The 17,548-nt window shown below is 33.3% G+C and overlaps 1 protein-coding gene across 4 annotated transcripts in view; it reads left to right on the top strand.

Moving 5' to 3' along the window:
* Nucleotides 1-17,548, top strand: part of SYCP2 (synaptonemal complex protein 2) — a 68,977-nt gene that overhangs the window by 4,594 nt on the left and 46,835 nt on the right. For 3 of the 4 annotated variants that reach the window (XM_047746694.1, XM_047746693.1, XM_047746692.1), the window contains exons 2-13: nucleotides 4,067-4,128; nucleotides 5,088-5,231; nucleotides 6,001-6,129; nucleotides 6,920-7,024; nucleotides 7,337-7,361; nucleotides 9,482-9,567; nucleotides 10,210-10,295; nucleotides 10,567-10,601; nucleotides 11,460-11,602; nucleotides 11,683-11,735; nucleotides 13,138-13,183; nucleotides 14,196-14,291. In XM_047746694.1, the coding sequence (XP_047602650.1) occupies nucleotides 4,105-4,128; nucleotides 5,088-5,231; nucleotides 6,001-6,129; nucleotides 6,920-7,024; nucleotides 7,337-7,361; nucleotides 9,482-9,567; nucleotides 10,210-10,295; nucleotides 10,567-10,601; nucleotides 11,460-11,602; nucleotides 11,683-11,735; nucleotides 13,138-13,183; nucleotides 14,196-14,291 (972 nt within the window). In that variant the 5' untranslated portion in view covers nucleotides 4,067-4,104. Of the gene's footprint in view, nucleotides 1-4,066; nucleotides 4,129-5,087; nucleotides 5,232-6,000; nucleotides 6,130-6,919; nucleotides 7,025-7,336; nucleotides 7,362-9,481; nucleotides 9,568-10,209; nucleotides 10,296-10,566; nucleotides 10,602-11,459; nucleotides 11,603-11,682; nucleotides 11,736-13,137; nucleotides 13,184-14,195; nucleotides 14,292-17,548 lie in introns of those variants that run through there. The other variant, XM_047746695.1, reaches the window with a different exon arrangement.

Genomic DNA, 17,548 nt, shown 5'->3' with positions numbered 1-17,548 from the left:
ACTAATTTTGGCCTTACTTTTTTCTTCTTTTTCTAGTTCCTTGAGGTGCAAAGGTAGGTTGTTTGAGATCTTTCTTGTTTCTTTTACTGTAAGCATTTTTCACCATAACCGTATCTTTTAAAACTGCTTTTGCTATATTCCATAGTTTTTTTTGCTATGTTGCTTTTCCATATCATTTGTCTCAAGGTATTTTTTTTTTAAATTTCTACTTTGATTTGTTGGTTGTTCAGAAGGATGTTGTTTTATCTTCATGTAATTGTAGAATTTTTGGTTTTCTTCTTGTAATTGATTTTTAGTTTCATATCTTTGTGGTGAGAAAAGATGCTTGATATGATTTCAGTTTTTTAAATTTATAAAGACTTGTTTTGTGGCCTGACATATGGTTTATGTTGAAGAATCTTCCATGTGTGCTTGAGAAGAATGTGTATCCTGCTGCTCTTGGATGGAATGTTCTGTAGGTGTCTGTCAGGTCTGTCTGGTCTAACATGTAGGGTAAGTCCAATCTTAAGGCACTTAAAAAAAGACACTGTTCTAAGTCTTCTGCTTTCATAGTTTTTGTTGGTCAGCTATCAGTTTTATTGATGCTACTTAAAGTACTTTTTTTTAAACTCTCTGGTAGCTTTTAATGTTTTTGTTTGATTGTCAGCAGTTTCTGTGGTGCAGCTGGATATTAGTTTTCTTTTTTGGTCGGGGATTCTTACGACTTTTTGAATCTATAGTTTGATATCTTTTATTGGTTTTGGGAAATTCTTTCTCATCATTTCTTTAGGATTATTTCTGCCCCATTCACTGTCTCCAGGGATTTCAGTGACAGATACTTAGGACTTCATAACTTATCCCCTGTGTTGTTCTGTCTTCTAGTTTCTCTCCTCATATTTTTGTTTATCTTTGTTTCTTTCTGGATATTTTTTTCTGATGTAGCTTCTATTTCTATAATTTTCACCTGTGTGTCTTTCCATTTTATTCTTAATAAATTTGTTATTGACTATTTTTGTTTTTAGAATTATGTGATTCTTTTTCAAATTCTCTGTGGTCTTCCTTACCACCCTAGTTTCTAGTTTTCTGTCAAAGTTCTCAGTCTTTCTGAATAATCTTTATGTACACAGTATTTATAGTTACTTTAAAGTATCTGATAATTTTACCATCTGGAGGTCCTCTGACCCTGTTACTCTGGGCTACCTCTGCTATTCCTCATGTGTTCATAGATTCGTCCAAGTCTATGAATTATACTTTAAGTACTGCTTTGGTTTCATCTTATGGAGTTTTGTATGTATACATATTCACTTAAATATTTAGTTATTTCCATCTTTTAATATCTTGCAAAGCGACATATTTTAGCTGGCAAGTATAGGGAAAGTTTGAAGCTATCTTTGTAGCTGATTTCTAAATTTATTATGAGAACAGGATATCTATTATGTTATTCTTTTGCATGCTTTGTTTTTGCTTTTGTGGGTTAAGATTTTCTCTTTTATTCAGAAATAACCTCACAGTGTTTGTAAATTTGTCTTCTTTGGTATTCAGTGGACTCCTTAAATTTGTGGACGTCCGTTTTTATTTTGGGAAAATTCTCGGTTGTTATTCGACTGTTGCTACCTCACTTTTTTTTTTTTTTAATTTTTGGAATTCTTATTGGGTAGATATTGGAATGTCTGCATCTCTCCTTCATATCTCAGCTTTTTCTTGTATGCATTTTGTCATTTTATTCCTTTGTGATATTCTGTATTGTATCACCCAACAAATAGTTGCTCCTGCAGACAGCTACCCCCTTAAGCTTCAGGCTTATGACAATAGTGCCTGTAGTGAATGCTTAAAGTTCTAGGCTAGGTCGTTTCTCAGTAATCACCCTTGTGGTTGTTGACCTCCAGTACGTATTTCTTACCACTGTATTTGAGATAATACTTTTCGTATCCTCCCCCCACCCCATTTTCTATCTATGAAGCAAGCCTGTGTGTGTGTATGTGCATGTGTGTGTGTGTGTTAAAATCTTTTAACAGTGTGTGATATGACATTCTCAAACAGAACCAGGCTAAATTTCTATTTTCTGTGATGGCCTGGAGAGAATTAAGGAAAGAGTGAAGCCAAGTAAAAAATAGGCAAACCCCTTCTTTGGAATTGGAGAAGCAAAGAGTGGGTCCCTGAGTTTCCAATATTTTCAGGATCAGAGCTCTCTGAGTCAGGCAAAATGACAGAATGACTCCTAGCTGTTTAGAGATGTTGGGATCATTGTTGGTATACTGGAGTCCCCAGCTAGCCATGGACCTGGAACTGCCCCATTCGTGTACCAGCCAGAGCAGACAAGCACAACCAGATGGGGCATAGTCACAGCTAAGCCCTGACTAGGTTTGGATGGAGCAGCTGGACTTCGCAGCCGCTCAGCTCTGGAGGCTGGCCTTGGTCATTTTCATCCCTTTGCGATAACCCAACCTCCATGGTACTGATCTCATGTTTGGGATCCCACTTACCTGTAGTTTGGCAAGAGTTTATTGTACTTTTAAGAAAGCATATAAACGTAAATTACAAATAGCAAGTTACAGGCTTGTGCAACTCACTATTCTTCCTCCCCAGGGAGCCGACAAACCCTCCCAGCAGAGTCTTCCTTTCCCTCTCTCCCCTCACCACACGCACAAATATACACACACTTGCAAGGATGTGTATACTGTATAATTACTCCTAGAGATATAATCGTAAGACAATGTTTCTTTTTTTTTTCCACATAAATGCCATTACACAGTATCATTTGGCAACCTGTTTTTAATTTAAAATTGACTGCAAATATCTCAAATTCAGGCTCATCTGTTATGTTTATGGAATTGATTATCATATACCACATTTTATTCATTCTTCACCTTCCCTCCCATTCCTAACTCCTTTCTGGATACTTTTGAATTTTTGCCACTCCAAACAGTGCTACAAAAGCATCTTTAGACTTGGCTCCTTATGCACATGGAACAAATGTTTCTTTGGGGATTGATTCCCCCCGCCCCGCCCCGGAGTTAATTTGAAAATACAAGAGATTTTTTTATTCATGCCTTTTGTCTGCCTGATATGTATGCCCTTATTGGCACTTAATTTCTCTATTAGCACATCTGCAAGAAAGTAGACTGGGAATAACACCACTCGTTCTTATAACTACGTAGTCCTGTATTCATCTAATTAATTCATCTAATTAATTAATTGTCTCTCTATGTTGGATTTCCTGGTATTTCTATTATGAAGCTTTTCATAGTACAGATTATTTTTTTAATTGTTCCAGTTATAATATCTTGAAAAGATGATATTTCTTTTCCTTTATAGATATAATGGCCCAAATCACATTTAAAAATGTTAGATGCTTTTGTCAAGATGGTAGGTGATGCAGGGGTGCCTGGGTGCTCAGTCAGTTAAGCATTTGCCTTTGGCTCAAGTCCTAATTTCAGGGTCTTGGGATCAAGCCCCACATTGGGCTTCCTGCTCCCTGCCTCTGCTCCTGCTCCTGCTCTCTTTCTTTCTCATACAAATAAATAAAATCTTAAAAAAAGAAACATGGTAGGTGTTGCTATGTGTAACCCTGTTGATTCCCATTTCCATTCCTCTTTGAAGAGACAGTGTACTTGGGTTTTCTTTTCCTCCTTTCACTGAATATTTGTCTGTTCTCATGTATTCTACATGAGAATATTCTCCCCTTCTTAAATATTATGTTACTAGACCAAATTTCATTTACACATTAATTCAAGATTATTTTCTTCTTGTTCCTAAAGTTGGAACAAGTATAACAGGAATCCCTAATGAGAGAGATCCAGGTTTGTATTTTTTTCACTAACTAGTTTTGTGACCTTTTGACAAGACTTGCGACATTTATTTAAGTAATCTATAAGAAGAGAAGGCTTGAATAAATGATGTTCAGACTTTACTCCAGAAATCTCCTTGACCAGATGCCCCTGTGTAATTTCATAAACAGTGAGGAACTTGAAATTATTTATTGCCTTGAGTATAAGCACCAATGCTTATTTATGTGTATTAAGATTTTGAACGATGAATGTACAGAATAGAGTATAAGATACTAAAAGCATATGTTTTGTTTTTACAGGTGTTTGTTTTGTCTTGCTGTTTTAAAATTAAGTCAAAATGCCCATAAGACCAGATCTCCAGGTAGGTAGTCCTAGACCAAAAAGAAGGAAGTATTTTAATTCCTAAAATCACTTTTATCTGTTTATAGGTGTTAAGTGCTGTATTTTTAGGAAAAATGAAGCTTGTTTTTATGAAATGGTCAAGAGTGGAATAATTTAAAATGTTACTCTTTCATTTTTTTAGTAGATTTGTTTTCAAAATCTTATTAGGTATGAAAGATGCTGACTATTTAACATATGCCTTTTATATTGAAAAGAATTATGCAGTGATTCATGTATAATTTATGTCTGGGAATTTTAATGTCAGGGTCTAAAACTGTAAGATACTTGGATTTTGGTAAAAAGACTTAATGTATCTATTTAACATGTATGCAATTTACCACCAAATGTGGTGATCAGATTATAGTATAAATATTCCTTATTAGTAATGTTATACCTTAGTAGTAAGGATGGTAGATTTTGTAAAGGTTATAAATGTATAACTCAAATTATATATTTAATTCTTAAATTATATTGATACAGTTGCCAAACAGTGCTTTTATCTGTCTTTATGCATTTTTTAAAAACTTTTTAAACGTCATTAAGAAATTGATATTCGGATGTGTTAGGGTTTTATCCACAGTGTTAAGTATTAATTACTATAGAGCTTATTTTGTTTCTTTCATTAATAGGTTTCTTTTTTGAGCTGAGCATAATGATGACTTTACAATAAAGGATATGAAGTGGAAAATTAGTAGACTATATATATATATATACATATATATATATGTTTTATGTAGAATCTTGGTATTATGGAAGAAGCTTGATCTCCATCTCTGTTACTCCAAATTTAATAGTGGACAGCTTTAAAAAAAATAAGTGAATTGATATAAGCTCTTTTGAGAATTTTCATGTGGCAATAGTTCTTAAATTACTGGATTGCATACGGTGACTAATTTTGGTTTTGATTCAATCTCTGTGCCATTAACTATATTTCTCTAGCAGTTGGAAAAATGCATTGATGATGCTTTAAGGAAAAATGATTTCAAACCTTTGAAAACACTTTTACAAATTGATATTTGTGAAGAGGTGAAGATTAAATGCAGCAAGCAGTTTTTCCACAAGTTGGATGACCTTGTATGCAGGGTAAATACTCCTTTTTGTTGAATGATTGTTAAAATTATTGGATAGCACTCTTTCTAGGAAGAAACACTCCATTGGAAGAAATGAGTAAAAAGGCTTTGGCAAACTTGTTTACAGTTATATAAATAAGTGCTCATTTTTTAAAAAAATCTGGAGTCCCAAATAACATACTAGACTACTATTTTCTAAATACAATACACAAAAAGTTAATGTTTACATTGTGTTGCCACTATTAAATGTTACCTAAACTGAGGAAAAATAGTTTACCTATTTGAAGTTTGAAAAACTTTAAAAATCTATCAGCATATTGTTCATGTAATGGGGACAGTGCTTGGTGCTTTGAAAAATAAAAACAAATAAAAATTATCCAAAATCCGGGACTTGATTTATTATATGTAAGGCATTTTTTATACCAGAGAAAAGGTAATTATTCACAGTACCCCAGTATCTGAGTTTTGTTATGAATCTAAAAGATTGAGTAAAAATTTATTTCGATTGGTTAAATACATAGAGCTTTTTGGAATGAAAGGTAACTGATTCATTGCACCATAGTCTAAAGTTTCTTGAACTTATACAAATCTGCATTTTTGTGCTGGGTTTCTCATTCACAGGCTGGGTGGCTTTAAGCCTTGCTTCTCTAAACCACACTTCTGTATTTGGCAATATGGAGATGATGGTAGTAGCTGACTTTCAGGATATGTGAGCATTACACAGTGCCAGTTCCACACTATTTTGTATTTACAGATGTTTAAATATGTACTTTTTGTTTTAGGAACTTAATAAAAAGGATATCCAAGCAGTTTCAACAATTTTGGTTTCTTTTGGAAGATGTGGCAAAAATATCACTATATTGGGGCATGCCGGACTTACAACTATGATAAAGCAAGGACTGGTCCAAAAGATAAGTATAGAATGTGAAATAGTTATGTGAAGGGAAATAAGATTCAAGGTGTGTTTTCTAATAAATAAATGTTCAAAAAGTCGAAAAATAAATTTGGGTAGTTTACTTAAAACTTTAGGTAAAATAAATATTTTTGTAACCTGAGCTATACGTTACAAAGATAAAGATCAGAAAGACACCCTCTACACCAGGCTTCTTGAGGATCATGTGAATTTAAGGTCACAAGACTCCCTGAGGCCTTTACTTGCTTTATTTTCTCTTATCTATTTACTGTCTAACTTTGTTTTTCTTTTTATACTGCTTATTATCTATTTCCCATGCTAGAATGTAGAATATTGATTTTATTTGTTTTATTCATTTCTGTATACCTAGCACTGACAAGTACCTAACATGTAGTATATTCTCGAATATATGAATTAATTAAAGTAAAATAACACCAAAACTTCTCAAATAGTAATAATGCCAAAACAACTTAATTTATGATGATTTATTTTCATCTACTAATGAATGTACCTGAACTAGGAATTTGAAAGGGGAAATCAAGGTCTTCTGCCTAGAATTAGGATTAGTTCAGCCATTCCCACCTGAACAATGGTAAAATACAGTGAGTTACCAAAAAATGAAAACAACAAAGATGTTTAAAAACATAAAACTTCTTTTCGTATAATACTGGAATTTTTATTTTTAATGTTTCTTTATTCCTAAGTTTACTGTTTATGCAAGATAAGTACATTCTTAAAATTATTAAAATTGAATTCAAAGTAACTAATGTATACATTTCTTTTTTTACATGGTTGCCTGGTTTGAAAAATCAAAGGAGATTATTCTCAGCCGAGGAAATTCAAAAGATGAGGCAGTTATAAATATGATAGAAGACTTATTTGATCTTTTGATGGTAAAAATCACATTGATTAACCAATCTTACAACATGTGTTTATTTAAAATACAGTTTGTGTTCTATATGTCCAGAGCCCAAAAGTCACCAACAGATTGGTTAGTGACTTGAGTGGATTAGTCTGCTCAGATTATATAAAGCACTTATCCTGAGAAACACAATAAATAGGTAATAAGTTAAATAATTACATGGTGAATTCAAATGGGATCTGTTACTTTAATACTGTTTTTAATATTTACTACTATATCAATATACTATAATGGTTTATAATACAAGATGATAAATTACAAATTAAATATTCTTTTTTTTCAGGTCATACATGACATCAATGATGAAGGTATAATAAACATTTTCTTTCTTTTAAAACAATAATTTGCTTTTAGGGTTTTAATATACTTTTGCAGTCCTCAGAGTATTATCCTAATATTAGGAATCTAACTATTTAATTTAAGGATCAACAACCTTTTTCTGTAAAGGGCCAGATAGTAAACATTTTAAGCTTTGTATTAGGACCAAGCAAAAGAAATCAATGATACTATATAGGTACTTGTATAAGAAGAAAGAAAACATTTCCACAGAGATCTTGGTACAATTCAAGATACTACAATAATTGAGTACAGTGTTTTTGTAATATAGGTCAACTAATGAGACTAGCACTCTTTTGAGGCGATGACATTTCACTTAATTAAGGCTCAGAGTTAGTGTTTGCTCTTAACAGAATTGATTGCAAATGTTCATTTTTTATGCTTATCTGTAATGAGATTTTATGTAAATTGCATTAGAAAATGTCTTTCCATGTAGATAATGCCAAATACTGTTATCAGTTCATGAGCATGATTTTTAATTGAGCATGTTCATCACTTGGAAAGCATTTATGGAATTATATTGGATTCTTAGTATTTGCCTTTTAGAATGTCATTGCATCGCGGATGAATCGCTTTCAACGGAAGGCTGGTGGAAATCCCTCAGCTGAACGTTTAAATGGATTTTGAAATATGGAAATTTCCTTTGTACTTCATTAGTGTCCAGAAATGATGCTGGACCTGTAATTGGAACTTAGAAAAAAATGTACTCCTGTAAACGTGTGTGGGAATGGAGATCTCGCTCCTTGTTTTAATTTTTGACCACCTGGGAAATGGATAAAACCGTTCAGCATTATTTTGATTCAGATAACCTTGCTTTCATTGAAATGACTTTAGTGAAGTATAAGTTTCTCATATAAGAATGATTTTTGCCTTACGACTTTGGGTTGAATTCATTAAGAAATATAAACTCTGTAGCCCATGCTAATTACTGAAGCCGTTTAGATACTGGCTAAATTCCTGAGAGGAGAAGGAAATTCAGTGCGATAGTGCTGGTTCAGTGATGCAGATATTTCCGTTGAGTACCTGCTGGTGAATAACAGCCATACGAAATGGGCAGTGGGGTGGACTTGGTTTGTGGGCCCTAATTTGCCAACTCTTGACCTAATGGGACAGAGTTTTCAGTATGTAGCGCACATGACAGCTCGTTCTCACTTACAGATGACCGCTGCTTTTTGCCTGGACGGCAGTCCAGCAAATTATTTTATCTCTGTTGGTTGAAGAATTACCTAGGATTGGTCACTGAGGCTGGAGAATTGTTTATATATAAAAGGACAGTTTGCCTTCAAAGCCAAAAATTTTTAAAAGCTCAATTGCTATTTACTTTGATGTAGTTAATGCTACCTTTTCATTGATTGCTTTACAGCTGACATATAATCTAGCCTAAACTTTTAAGTTTTTAGGGAAGAAAACAGTCCTAAAGCATCAGTGAATATGAAGTAATCCATGTGCTTTTTTAAGTAAATAATTATATCTTTTTACCTAATTGTTTTTATTCTTTTTTTTACCTTCAGTGTAGTTACCTGGAAAGTGGTGTATTTTCTGTCATAGTATTGCCATTATTTAAAATTATTGTTTAAATTTGCATTATGAAATAGCATGTGGCAAATTCCTCTGAATATATTTAGTATTGATAAAACCTTGTCTTTTGAGACTAGGGTTAACTTTAGAAAAAAAAGCTCAAGATATTTAGATCTTTATATCAAGGAGTGATTATGGCCATTATGGAGCTTTCGATATATGATTAAATTAGTGAGGCCAGTTTTCATAAGAACTTCATGATAGAAATTTCACTTTTGAACTATATTTATTTCATCTGAAAAAAGCCCTACTACCTTAAAACTGAAAGGAGAAGCTGAATCTGAAGTTATGCCTTTGCCAGCTCAAGATGAGTCAAATCTGTTGAGAGGTGTTTTTTCCAAAGCCACAGAGCTAGTTAGTGGGACAACTAGGACTGGATTTCATGTTTCCTGTTGCCCAAGACTGTCAGTGGGCCTTTTCTGAACTAGTGCATTCTTTCATTGATTCATATAAGAAAAGATTGCCACTTAAAAGAATTTAAAATACACATTTATTAATGATTTAACATTTTCAGGTAGAAGGCAAGTACTGGAAAGTTTTGTGCCTCGAATCTGTGTCCTGGTTATTGACTCAAGAGTGAATATTTGTATTCAGCAGGAGGTAAAACCATTTGTTAGATTTTTTTTAAAAAACTAAAAATGAGAGAGTGAAGCAAATTTAGTAGCAATTCATCAAAATGCATAATTTTTTTCTTGGTACTGAATTAATTATGTAGTATATTTCTGTTGTCTTAAATTCATTATCTGACATGATGAATAAATATGTTACCCAAATATTTATTGAAAATTCATAGCTATCTCTGTTTATATATGCATATAGCTTGTATGAAAATAAATTATAGCATCTAGATATTAGGAGTTCTCAGTATTTAAATGTTAAAAATAACCTATATTAATATGTGTATGTGTGTACATATATATAACCATAAGAACAAATATTAAGTAATAGTTTTTGTTCCTTTATTTCTTATAACAGAGTAATAATAAACATATGTCTTATTGCAAAGAGTATAACTGGAATCTTGGTATATTTTATTCTTGATATCCTTTGTTTCATGTTTTTTGTATTCACTATTTTATACTTTATATTCTTTTCTCTACCCTTCTCCATTCCCTACTTAAAATGTTTTACTAAAGGGAAAAAAAATAGGCTTCTAAGTTTGTATACCTAGAATATTTCTCTAAATACTTAATGTTTCACTGAATATATAAAGTTAATGAATTATCTTTTTTTCTTTTCTAGACTCTAAAAAAAATGAATGCTATGCTTGACAAAATGCCTCAAGATGCCAGGAAAATACTCTCTAACCAAGAAATGTTAATTCTCATGTAATAATTTGTACCATATTGCTTTAATTAGTGGTTCAGGTTAAGAATTTAAAGAATATTTTATAAGGCCGTAAGACAACCATGAGTTGCATTAATAATTAAAACTGATAAACTACTGTAGATTTCTAATATAATTCATGGTTATATTTTCTGCAAAAGTCTATGATACTCGCCAATTGTAAATTTTAGTGAAGTCTTTGCCCCCTAAATATGTGGGTTTTTTATTTAATTGGTACTAGTTTGGTATGTAATCTGTTATTTTGATTTACAGGAGTAGTATGGGAGAAAGGATTTTAGATGCTGGAGGTAAGTATGCTTTTTCAAAATGTTCATATTTGGAACCATTCCGAATTTATTAGTAAAATATAATATCTCTTTAGTCAAAATAATATTAACATTGTAATGTAGTGAGATTATGTGAGGGAATTATAAACTATGTACAATCAAGCAATTTTCAATTATTAATAGGTGATTAAATGATCTATATCTGTGAGGCTAAAATAATAATTAAACATGACAGTAGGAGTCTTCAGATATAAATTGTGCCTAATGGTAGACTTAATAAATAATAATTTAATTTTTTAACATATTTGAATTACTTTTCCTAAGAAATTCCTCAAATGGTGTTTTGTGACATTATTAATATTTTGGGGACTTAAAGATTTGTTTTTAAACAATGAGTTTTTTAAAAGAACTCAATCTTTTCTAAGTTTAGTATGAGAAAATTTTGATGTAGTGGTTTACATATCAAGCAAACCACTGGTTAAAGTACTTTGGAATGACTGTAACCATCATACAAAAGTAAAAGCTTCTGTGATTTATAGACTATCCTGTGAGTTATTTTGCAGTTCACAACTCTAATAATGGCATGGCAGGGTCTTTGAATATTTAGGAGTTTCTTTCAAATATCCTTTTTAAAAAGAAAGTTTTACTCTTTTCTTCTATTAGTAAACTTGTTATTTGCACCAAACTTCTTATTTGGGCTGTGTTCATTTCCGTACTGATGAGATCTGTCTAATCCATATGAACAAAATAGCAAAAGATGAGTGAATTACACCAGTATTTTCCTTCTTTCTCTTGCTTGTTCTAATTGCTTGTAACCAATGACTTTTATAAACTTATTTTTCATACTTTCTAATAATACATTAACAATTTTTTTTTAAGATTATGACTTACAAGTAGGTATCGTAGAAGCACTATGTAGAATGACTACAGAAAAACAAAGACAAGAATTGGCATGTCAGTGGTTTTCAATGGATTTTATTGCTAATGCATTTAAAGGAATTAAAGATTCTGAATTTGAAACAGTAAGTAGTATAAAAATAATAAATTAACAATAGGGGTTTTTATTATTATGCTTTTTTAAAGTCTCTTTTTTTAAAATTAGGATTGCAGAGTATTTCTCAACCTTGTAAATGGCATGCTTGGAGACAAGAGAAGGTAAGCTTAATACAGTATTCAACCATTTACTGATTAAAAAAAAACAACAACCAACTAGCCCAGGAGCCAGCACACAGTGTTGCTGAACCTTTAAATGTACTTGGTCATTTGGGATGTAAAATGCACAGGGATATTTAAAACAATATTTTTTTTGTAATACCATGTATAAGTTACTGCATGGTCGACTGATATAATCTCCTGCGGGTTTTATTTTACTTTGTCCTTTTTAGAGGAAACATGTATTTGTACTTAGTAGTTAAAAACTGGTTTATTTAGAATTACATATACTTTATCATAAATTTAGTGTTTGAGGAATAATGGAAACCTAGTATTAATATTGCATCCTTCATCCATATACCGGAATAAAAATATATAGCAAACAAATTATCTTTTTTTAATAATTCACACACTGTAACACTAACCTCTTTCTGAGGTTATTTCATCTCAGGAATGGGCATGAATGAAAAGTAGTTAGCACTTTTGATAGTAACAGAGCAGGATTTGCATTTCATTCCCTGGAATCATATTATAGATGCTCAGGACACCTTTATTGAACATTTACTTTACTTACTAAGGAAACAAGGACAGGGTGAGGGTTGAGTACAGGGACTCAGACTCTTTGGATTTGAATCATAGGTTCCCCTCTTCCTATTCTAATGTGGGCAAATTATTAAACTTACTTGCCTCAGTTTCCTTAGATGTAAAATGAGAATACAGTAATACTTACCTCATATATTTGTTGTAGAATTAGATGAGATGATTATGTTAAGTGCTTATAATAAAAAGTGTTTGACCAACAAAGTGTTCGGCAAATTCAGTCATTTTTATTACCTGTATTATTCACTTCTACTCTTCTTCTCCTGTGTAAACCCTATGGGAGCTTCCACTATCTTTTTTTTTTTTTTTTAAAGATTTTATTTATTTATTTGACAGAGAGATCACAAGCAGGCAGAGAGGCAGGCAGAGAGAGAGGAGGAAGCAGGCTCCCCGCCAAGCAGAGAGCCCGACGCGGGGCTCATCCCAGGACTCTGAGATCATGACCCGAGCCAAAGGCAGCGGCTTAACCCACTGAGCCACCCAGGCGCCCCAACCACTATCTTAATAGTATCAGCTAAATTAGGAATTTCTACTTATACTCTATAGCATAAAAAGTAAATTGGTATAGTCACTGTAGTTAGATGGGGAGGCTGAGTAGTATCCTCAAAATAGTATACTTTTTCTGCAGAAACAAATTTCCATTAAACTCTTATTTTAGTTTAGAAGGAGATAGGATTTTATTTAAATCATTAGGACCACAGCCTGATTACCTTTTGATCCTAGACATGATTTCTTTGGCTAGTCAAGATTACAGTGTGAAGGCTTATTAATACTTTTTTTTAACATGAACTGCTTTTTATTTCAGGGTCTTTACATTTCCTTGTTTATCAGCATTTCTTGATAAATATGAGGTAAGTTTTAAATTTAACATGTTGGGGTACCAGGGTGGCTCAGATGGTTAAGCGTCTGCCTTCAGCTCAGGTCATGATCCCAGAGTCCTGGGATCAAGCCCCACTTTGGGCTCCCCGATCAGCGGGGAGTCTGCTTCTCCTTCTCCTTCTGTCTCTCTCCCTGCTCATGCTCTCTGTCTGTATCTCTCTGTATCAGAAGAGTTAAAATGAATAAATGAATGAATAAATAAATAAATGAGACATATTTTAGGTATTAGATGAACTTTGATACATGATCTAGTGAATTATAGGTTACAAGTTGACAAGAATGTTAAAAATAGTCATAACTTGATCACAAGTACAGCTGGGCTAGTATTCTGTGTCTAAGAGCCATTTTATGAAGTGACGTATTTGTAGCCAAGGATAACTGAAATATAAAGACTATACTTCAGATTTGCTTCTTTTCCCTTTAAGTCAAGCCCATTATTGATTTAGCATTCAATAATATAGTCAAACTAATATTTTCAACCTTTATTTGTACTTGGAATATTTGTGATTTCTTGGAGCTAGCTAATTTCTGTGTAAGGTATTAAAGCAGCATTTCTTTTTATTGTTTCTGATTAAATGTTGTGCTTGGCTGCTCTTTCTCTTACCTCATCTTCTGGCTGTCCTCTCTCTTTTTTTTTTTTTTTAAAGATTTTATTTATTTATTTGACAGACAGAGATCACAAGTGGGCAGAGAGGCAGGCAGAGAGAGAGGAGGAAGCAGGCTCCCTGCTGAGCAGAGAGCCTGAAGTGGGGCTTGATATCAGGACCCTGGGACTTGATCCCAGGACCTTGGGATCATGACCTTGGGATCATGAGCCAAAGGCAGAGGCGTTAACCCAGTGAGCCGCCCAGGTGCCCTTCCTCTTTTCTTTAAAAAAAAACCAAAAACAACAAACAAACTCAACCAGGAATATAACATAGTCATAATTTTCTATTGTCATTTTAAAAATCATTGTATATAATAATTTTTTATTTTTTTTATTAGTTGCAAATACCTTCAGATGAAAAACTTGAGGAATTTTGGATAGATTTTAATCTTGGGAGCCAGACTCTGTCATTCTACATTGCTGGAGATAATGATGTAAGCTTCATTCCGTCTGTCATTTTATGTTTGTGTGTATATATGTGTTATAAAATGTTTTAATTTAAGAATGTGGATTTTTGTTCATTTGTTTTTCTGGCTATTTTAATAGATTTCACTATTACCCCTATAGTTCTGATTAGCTTGGTAATTAATTCCATTAATTAGAAATGAAGATTATTTCTGATGTCTAATTGCAACAGAAAAATTAATGCTAGATTTTCATACTAGTTTTTTAACATAAGATTTTTCAGAAATAAATTACATGTCAATTACCTAACATTTAACACTCATATGAACATATGAACTGGAATCTAGAAAAGATGCCAGTTACTCAAATGTAGAGGCACTCACTTAAAAAAATAATTTAACAAATACTGATAAGTGGTCTTATCCATTCATAAAATCTTCTATTTGAAAATAGTGAGGTATTGATTCTTATGGTAGTGTTTGGAAATGCTGTAGTTCTTTATGTGCTGTATTGTAGCTATATTTAAACCTTCCAACCAGATGGTATATTTTCTGACTTCTTTTTAACCTGAAGAGAATTCTCGAGCCATTGTTTACAAATATCTACCACTTAATATTTAGTCCAGGGGCATACTTCTAGTCTGGACTATATAGTTGCTTTATAAAAATCCAACTAAGAGTTGATCTGCATTTACTAATCTAATTGCAGTTGCTAAGTTTTAATGAGGCGCTGGTCTTTTTACTCTGTCTCTTGTAAAATCTTGCTTTTTGTTCCAGGTAAACTATAGATAGACATTAACCAAATGCCCCTGAGGTTTTCCACATACCCTTATTTCTTTTTATTTTAGAGCATCTTCATAGAATACTTCATTAAAATTGAGTTCCAAATATTAGCACAGCTTCTCAGGGTCACTCACAGTTTTAATTGGTGTATTTATTCCAGTAGAGTCTGTAGGAATATTTTTAACTAGTTTATCTTTAGAAATGAACTTCAGGTTTGGGAGAGGAGGGTGGAATAGGATCGATGTAGTCCCTGCCTGCATGCAGTGTGGTCTAGTGGATGATTCCAACAAGAAAATAGCAATTATAGTATGATATCCGGTAGGTATAGTATAAAAAGCATTTATAAATGTTAAATGCCTGCCATGTGCCAGAAACGAACCTAGAAAGGCAGGGAGAGTCCTCCAAAATGCATATTTAGAATTCTCTCTTTCTTGGATTTCTCTGGCAGTAGTATATTCACCCTGTATTCTCTGACTTTCCTAAAAGCCATTCTCCATGTAGTGGCTGCTTAAAATCCTCCTTCTGTCTCTTTAACATTGTGTATGAGGGTCATTGTGATCTGGTCCTTGGCTATTTCTCTGACATCTCAGACCATTCTCTATGCTTACTGTGGTCCAGCCACGTTCATTTTTTTTTTCTTTCTTTAACAAAGATCGTGCCCATTTCAGATCTTTCTACTTGTTTGTTCTTCTGCCCAGAAACTTCCAGATCTTTGCATCTCAGTTTCTTCCCATTTAGACTTCAGTATAAATGTTGCTTCTTTATAGAGATATTCTCTGGTAACTCAGTCTAATGTTTAAAGTTGCCTCCCACCCATATGATCCCCTGAATAGATGCAGAAAAAAATATTTGACAAAATACAACATCCTTTCTTGGTTAAAAGTCTCCACAGTGTAGGGATAGAGGGAAGATACCTCAATATCATAAAAGCCATTTACAAAAGCCCACTGTGAATATCATTCTCCATGGGAAAAACTGGAAAGCTTTCCCCCTAAGGTCAGGAACAGGACAGGGACGTCCACTCTCACCACTGTTATTCAACATAGTACTAGTAGTCCTCGCCTCAACAGACAAAAAAAGGAAATAAAAGGCATCTGAATTGGCAAAGAAGTCAAATTCTCACTCTTCACAGATGACGTGATATTTTATGTGGAAAATCCAAAAGACTCCACCCCAGAATTGCTAGAACTCATATAGGAATTCAGCAAAGTGGCAGAATATAAAATCAATGTACAGATATCAGTTGCATTTTTATATACTGAAACAGAAGAAACAGAAATTAAGGAATCAATCCCATTTACAATTGCACCCAAAACTGTTGGATACTAGGAATAAGCCTAACCAAAGAGGGGAAGGATCTATACTCTGAAAACTATAGAACACTCATAAAATAAATTGAGGAATACACAAAGAAATGGAAAACACTCCATGCTCATGGATTAGAAGAACAAATTTTTTTTTTTAAGACTTTGTTTACTTATTTGACAGAGAGAAATCAGAATTAGGCAGAGAGGCAGGCAGAGAGAAAAGGGGAAGCAGGCTTCCATTGAGCGGAGAGCCCAATGCGGGGCTCGATCCCAAGACCCTGAGATCATGACCTGAGAACCAGAAGAACAAATATTTTTAAAATGTCTTTGCTACCCAGAGCAGTCTGTACAGTCAATGCAATCCCTATGAAAATACCACCAACACTTTTCACAGAACTGGAACAAATAATCCTAAAATTTGTATGGAACCAGAAAAGACCTCGAATAGCCAAAGGAATATTGAAAAAGAAAGCCAAAGTTGGTGGCATCACAATTCCGGACTTCAAGCTCTATTACAAAGCTGTCATCATCAAGACAGCATGGTACTGGCACAAAAACAGACACATGGATCAGTGGAACAGAATAGAGAGCCCAGAAATGAACCCTCAACTCTATGGCCTACTAATCTTCAACAAAACAGGAAAGAAATATCCAATGGAAAAAAAGTCTCTTTAACAAATGATGTTGGGAAAATTGAAAAGCCATATGCAAGAGAATGAAACTGGATCATTTCCTACACCATACACAAAAATAAACTCAAAATGGATGAAAGATCTCAATGTGAGAAAGGAATCCATCAAAATCCTAGAGGAGAACATAGGCCCATGTGGCACATTTGACCTTGGCCACAGCAACTTCTTGCTAGACACGTCTCCAAAGGCAAGGGAAACAGGTAAAAATGAATTATTAGGACTTCATAAGGATAAAAAGCTTTTGTACAGCAAAGGAAAAGTTGACAGAACCAAAAGACAACCTACAGAATGGGAGAAGATGTTTGTAAATGTCTTATCTGAAAAAGGGCTAGAACCCAAAATCTATAAAGGACTTATCAAATTTAACATCCAAAGAACAGATAATCCAGTCACGAAATGGGCAGAAGAAATGAACAGACATTTCTCCGAAGAACACTTACAAATGGCCAACAGACACATGAAAAAAAAAAATGCTCCACATCACTTGGCATCAGGGAAATACAAA

The sequence above is a fragment of the Lutra lutra genome, chromosome 9 (assembly GCF_902655055.1).
Source record: "Lutra lutra chromosome 9, mLutLut1.2, whole genome shotgun sequence".
Lineage (NCBI taxonomy): Eukaryota > Metazoa > Chordata > Mammalia > Carnivora > Mustelidae > Lutra > Lutra lutra.
The sequence above is the reverse complement of the archived record's forward strand: the minus strand, read 5'-3'. Positions and strand labels throughout refer to the sequence as shown.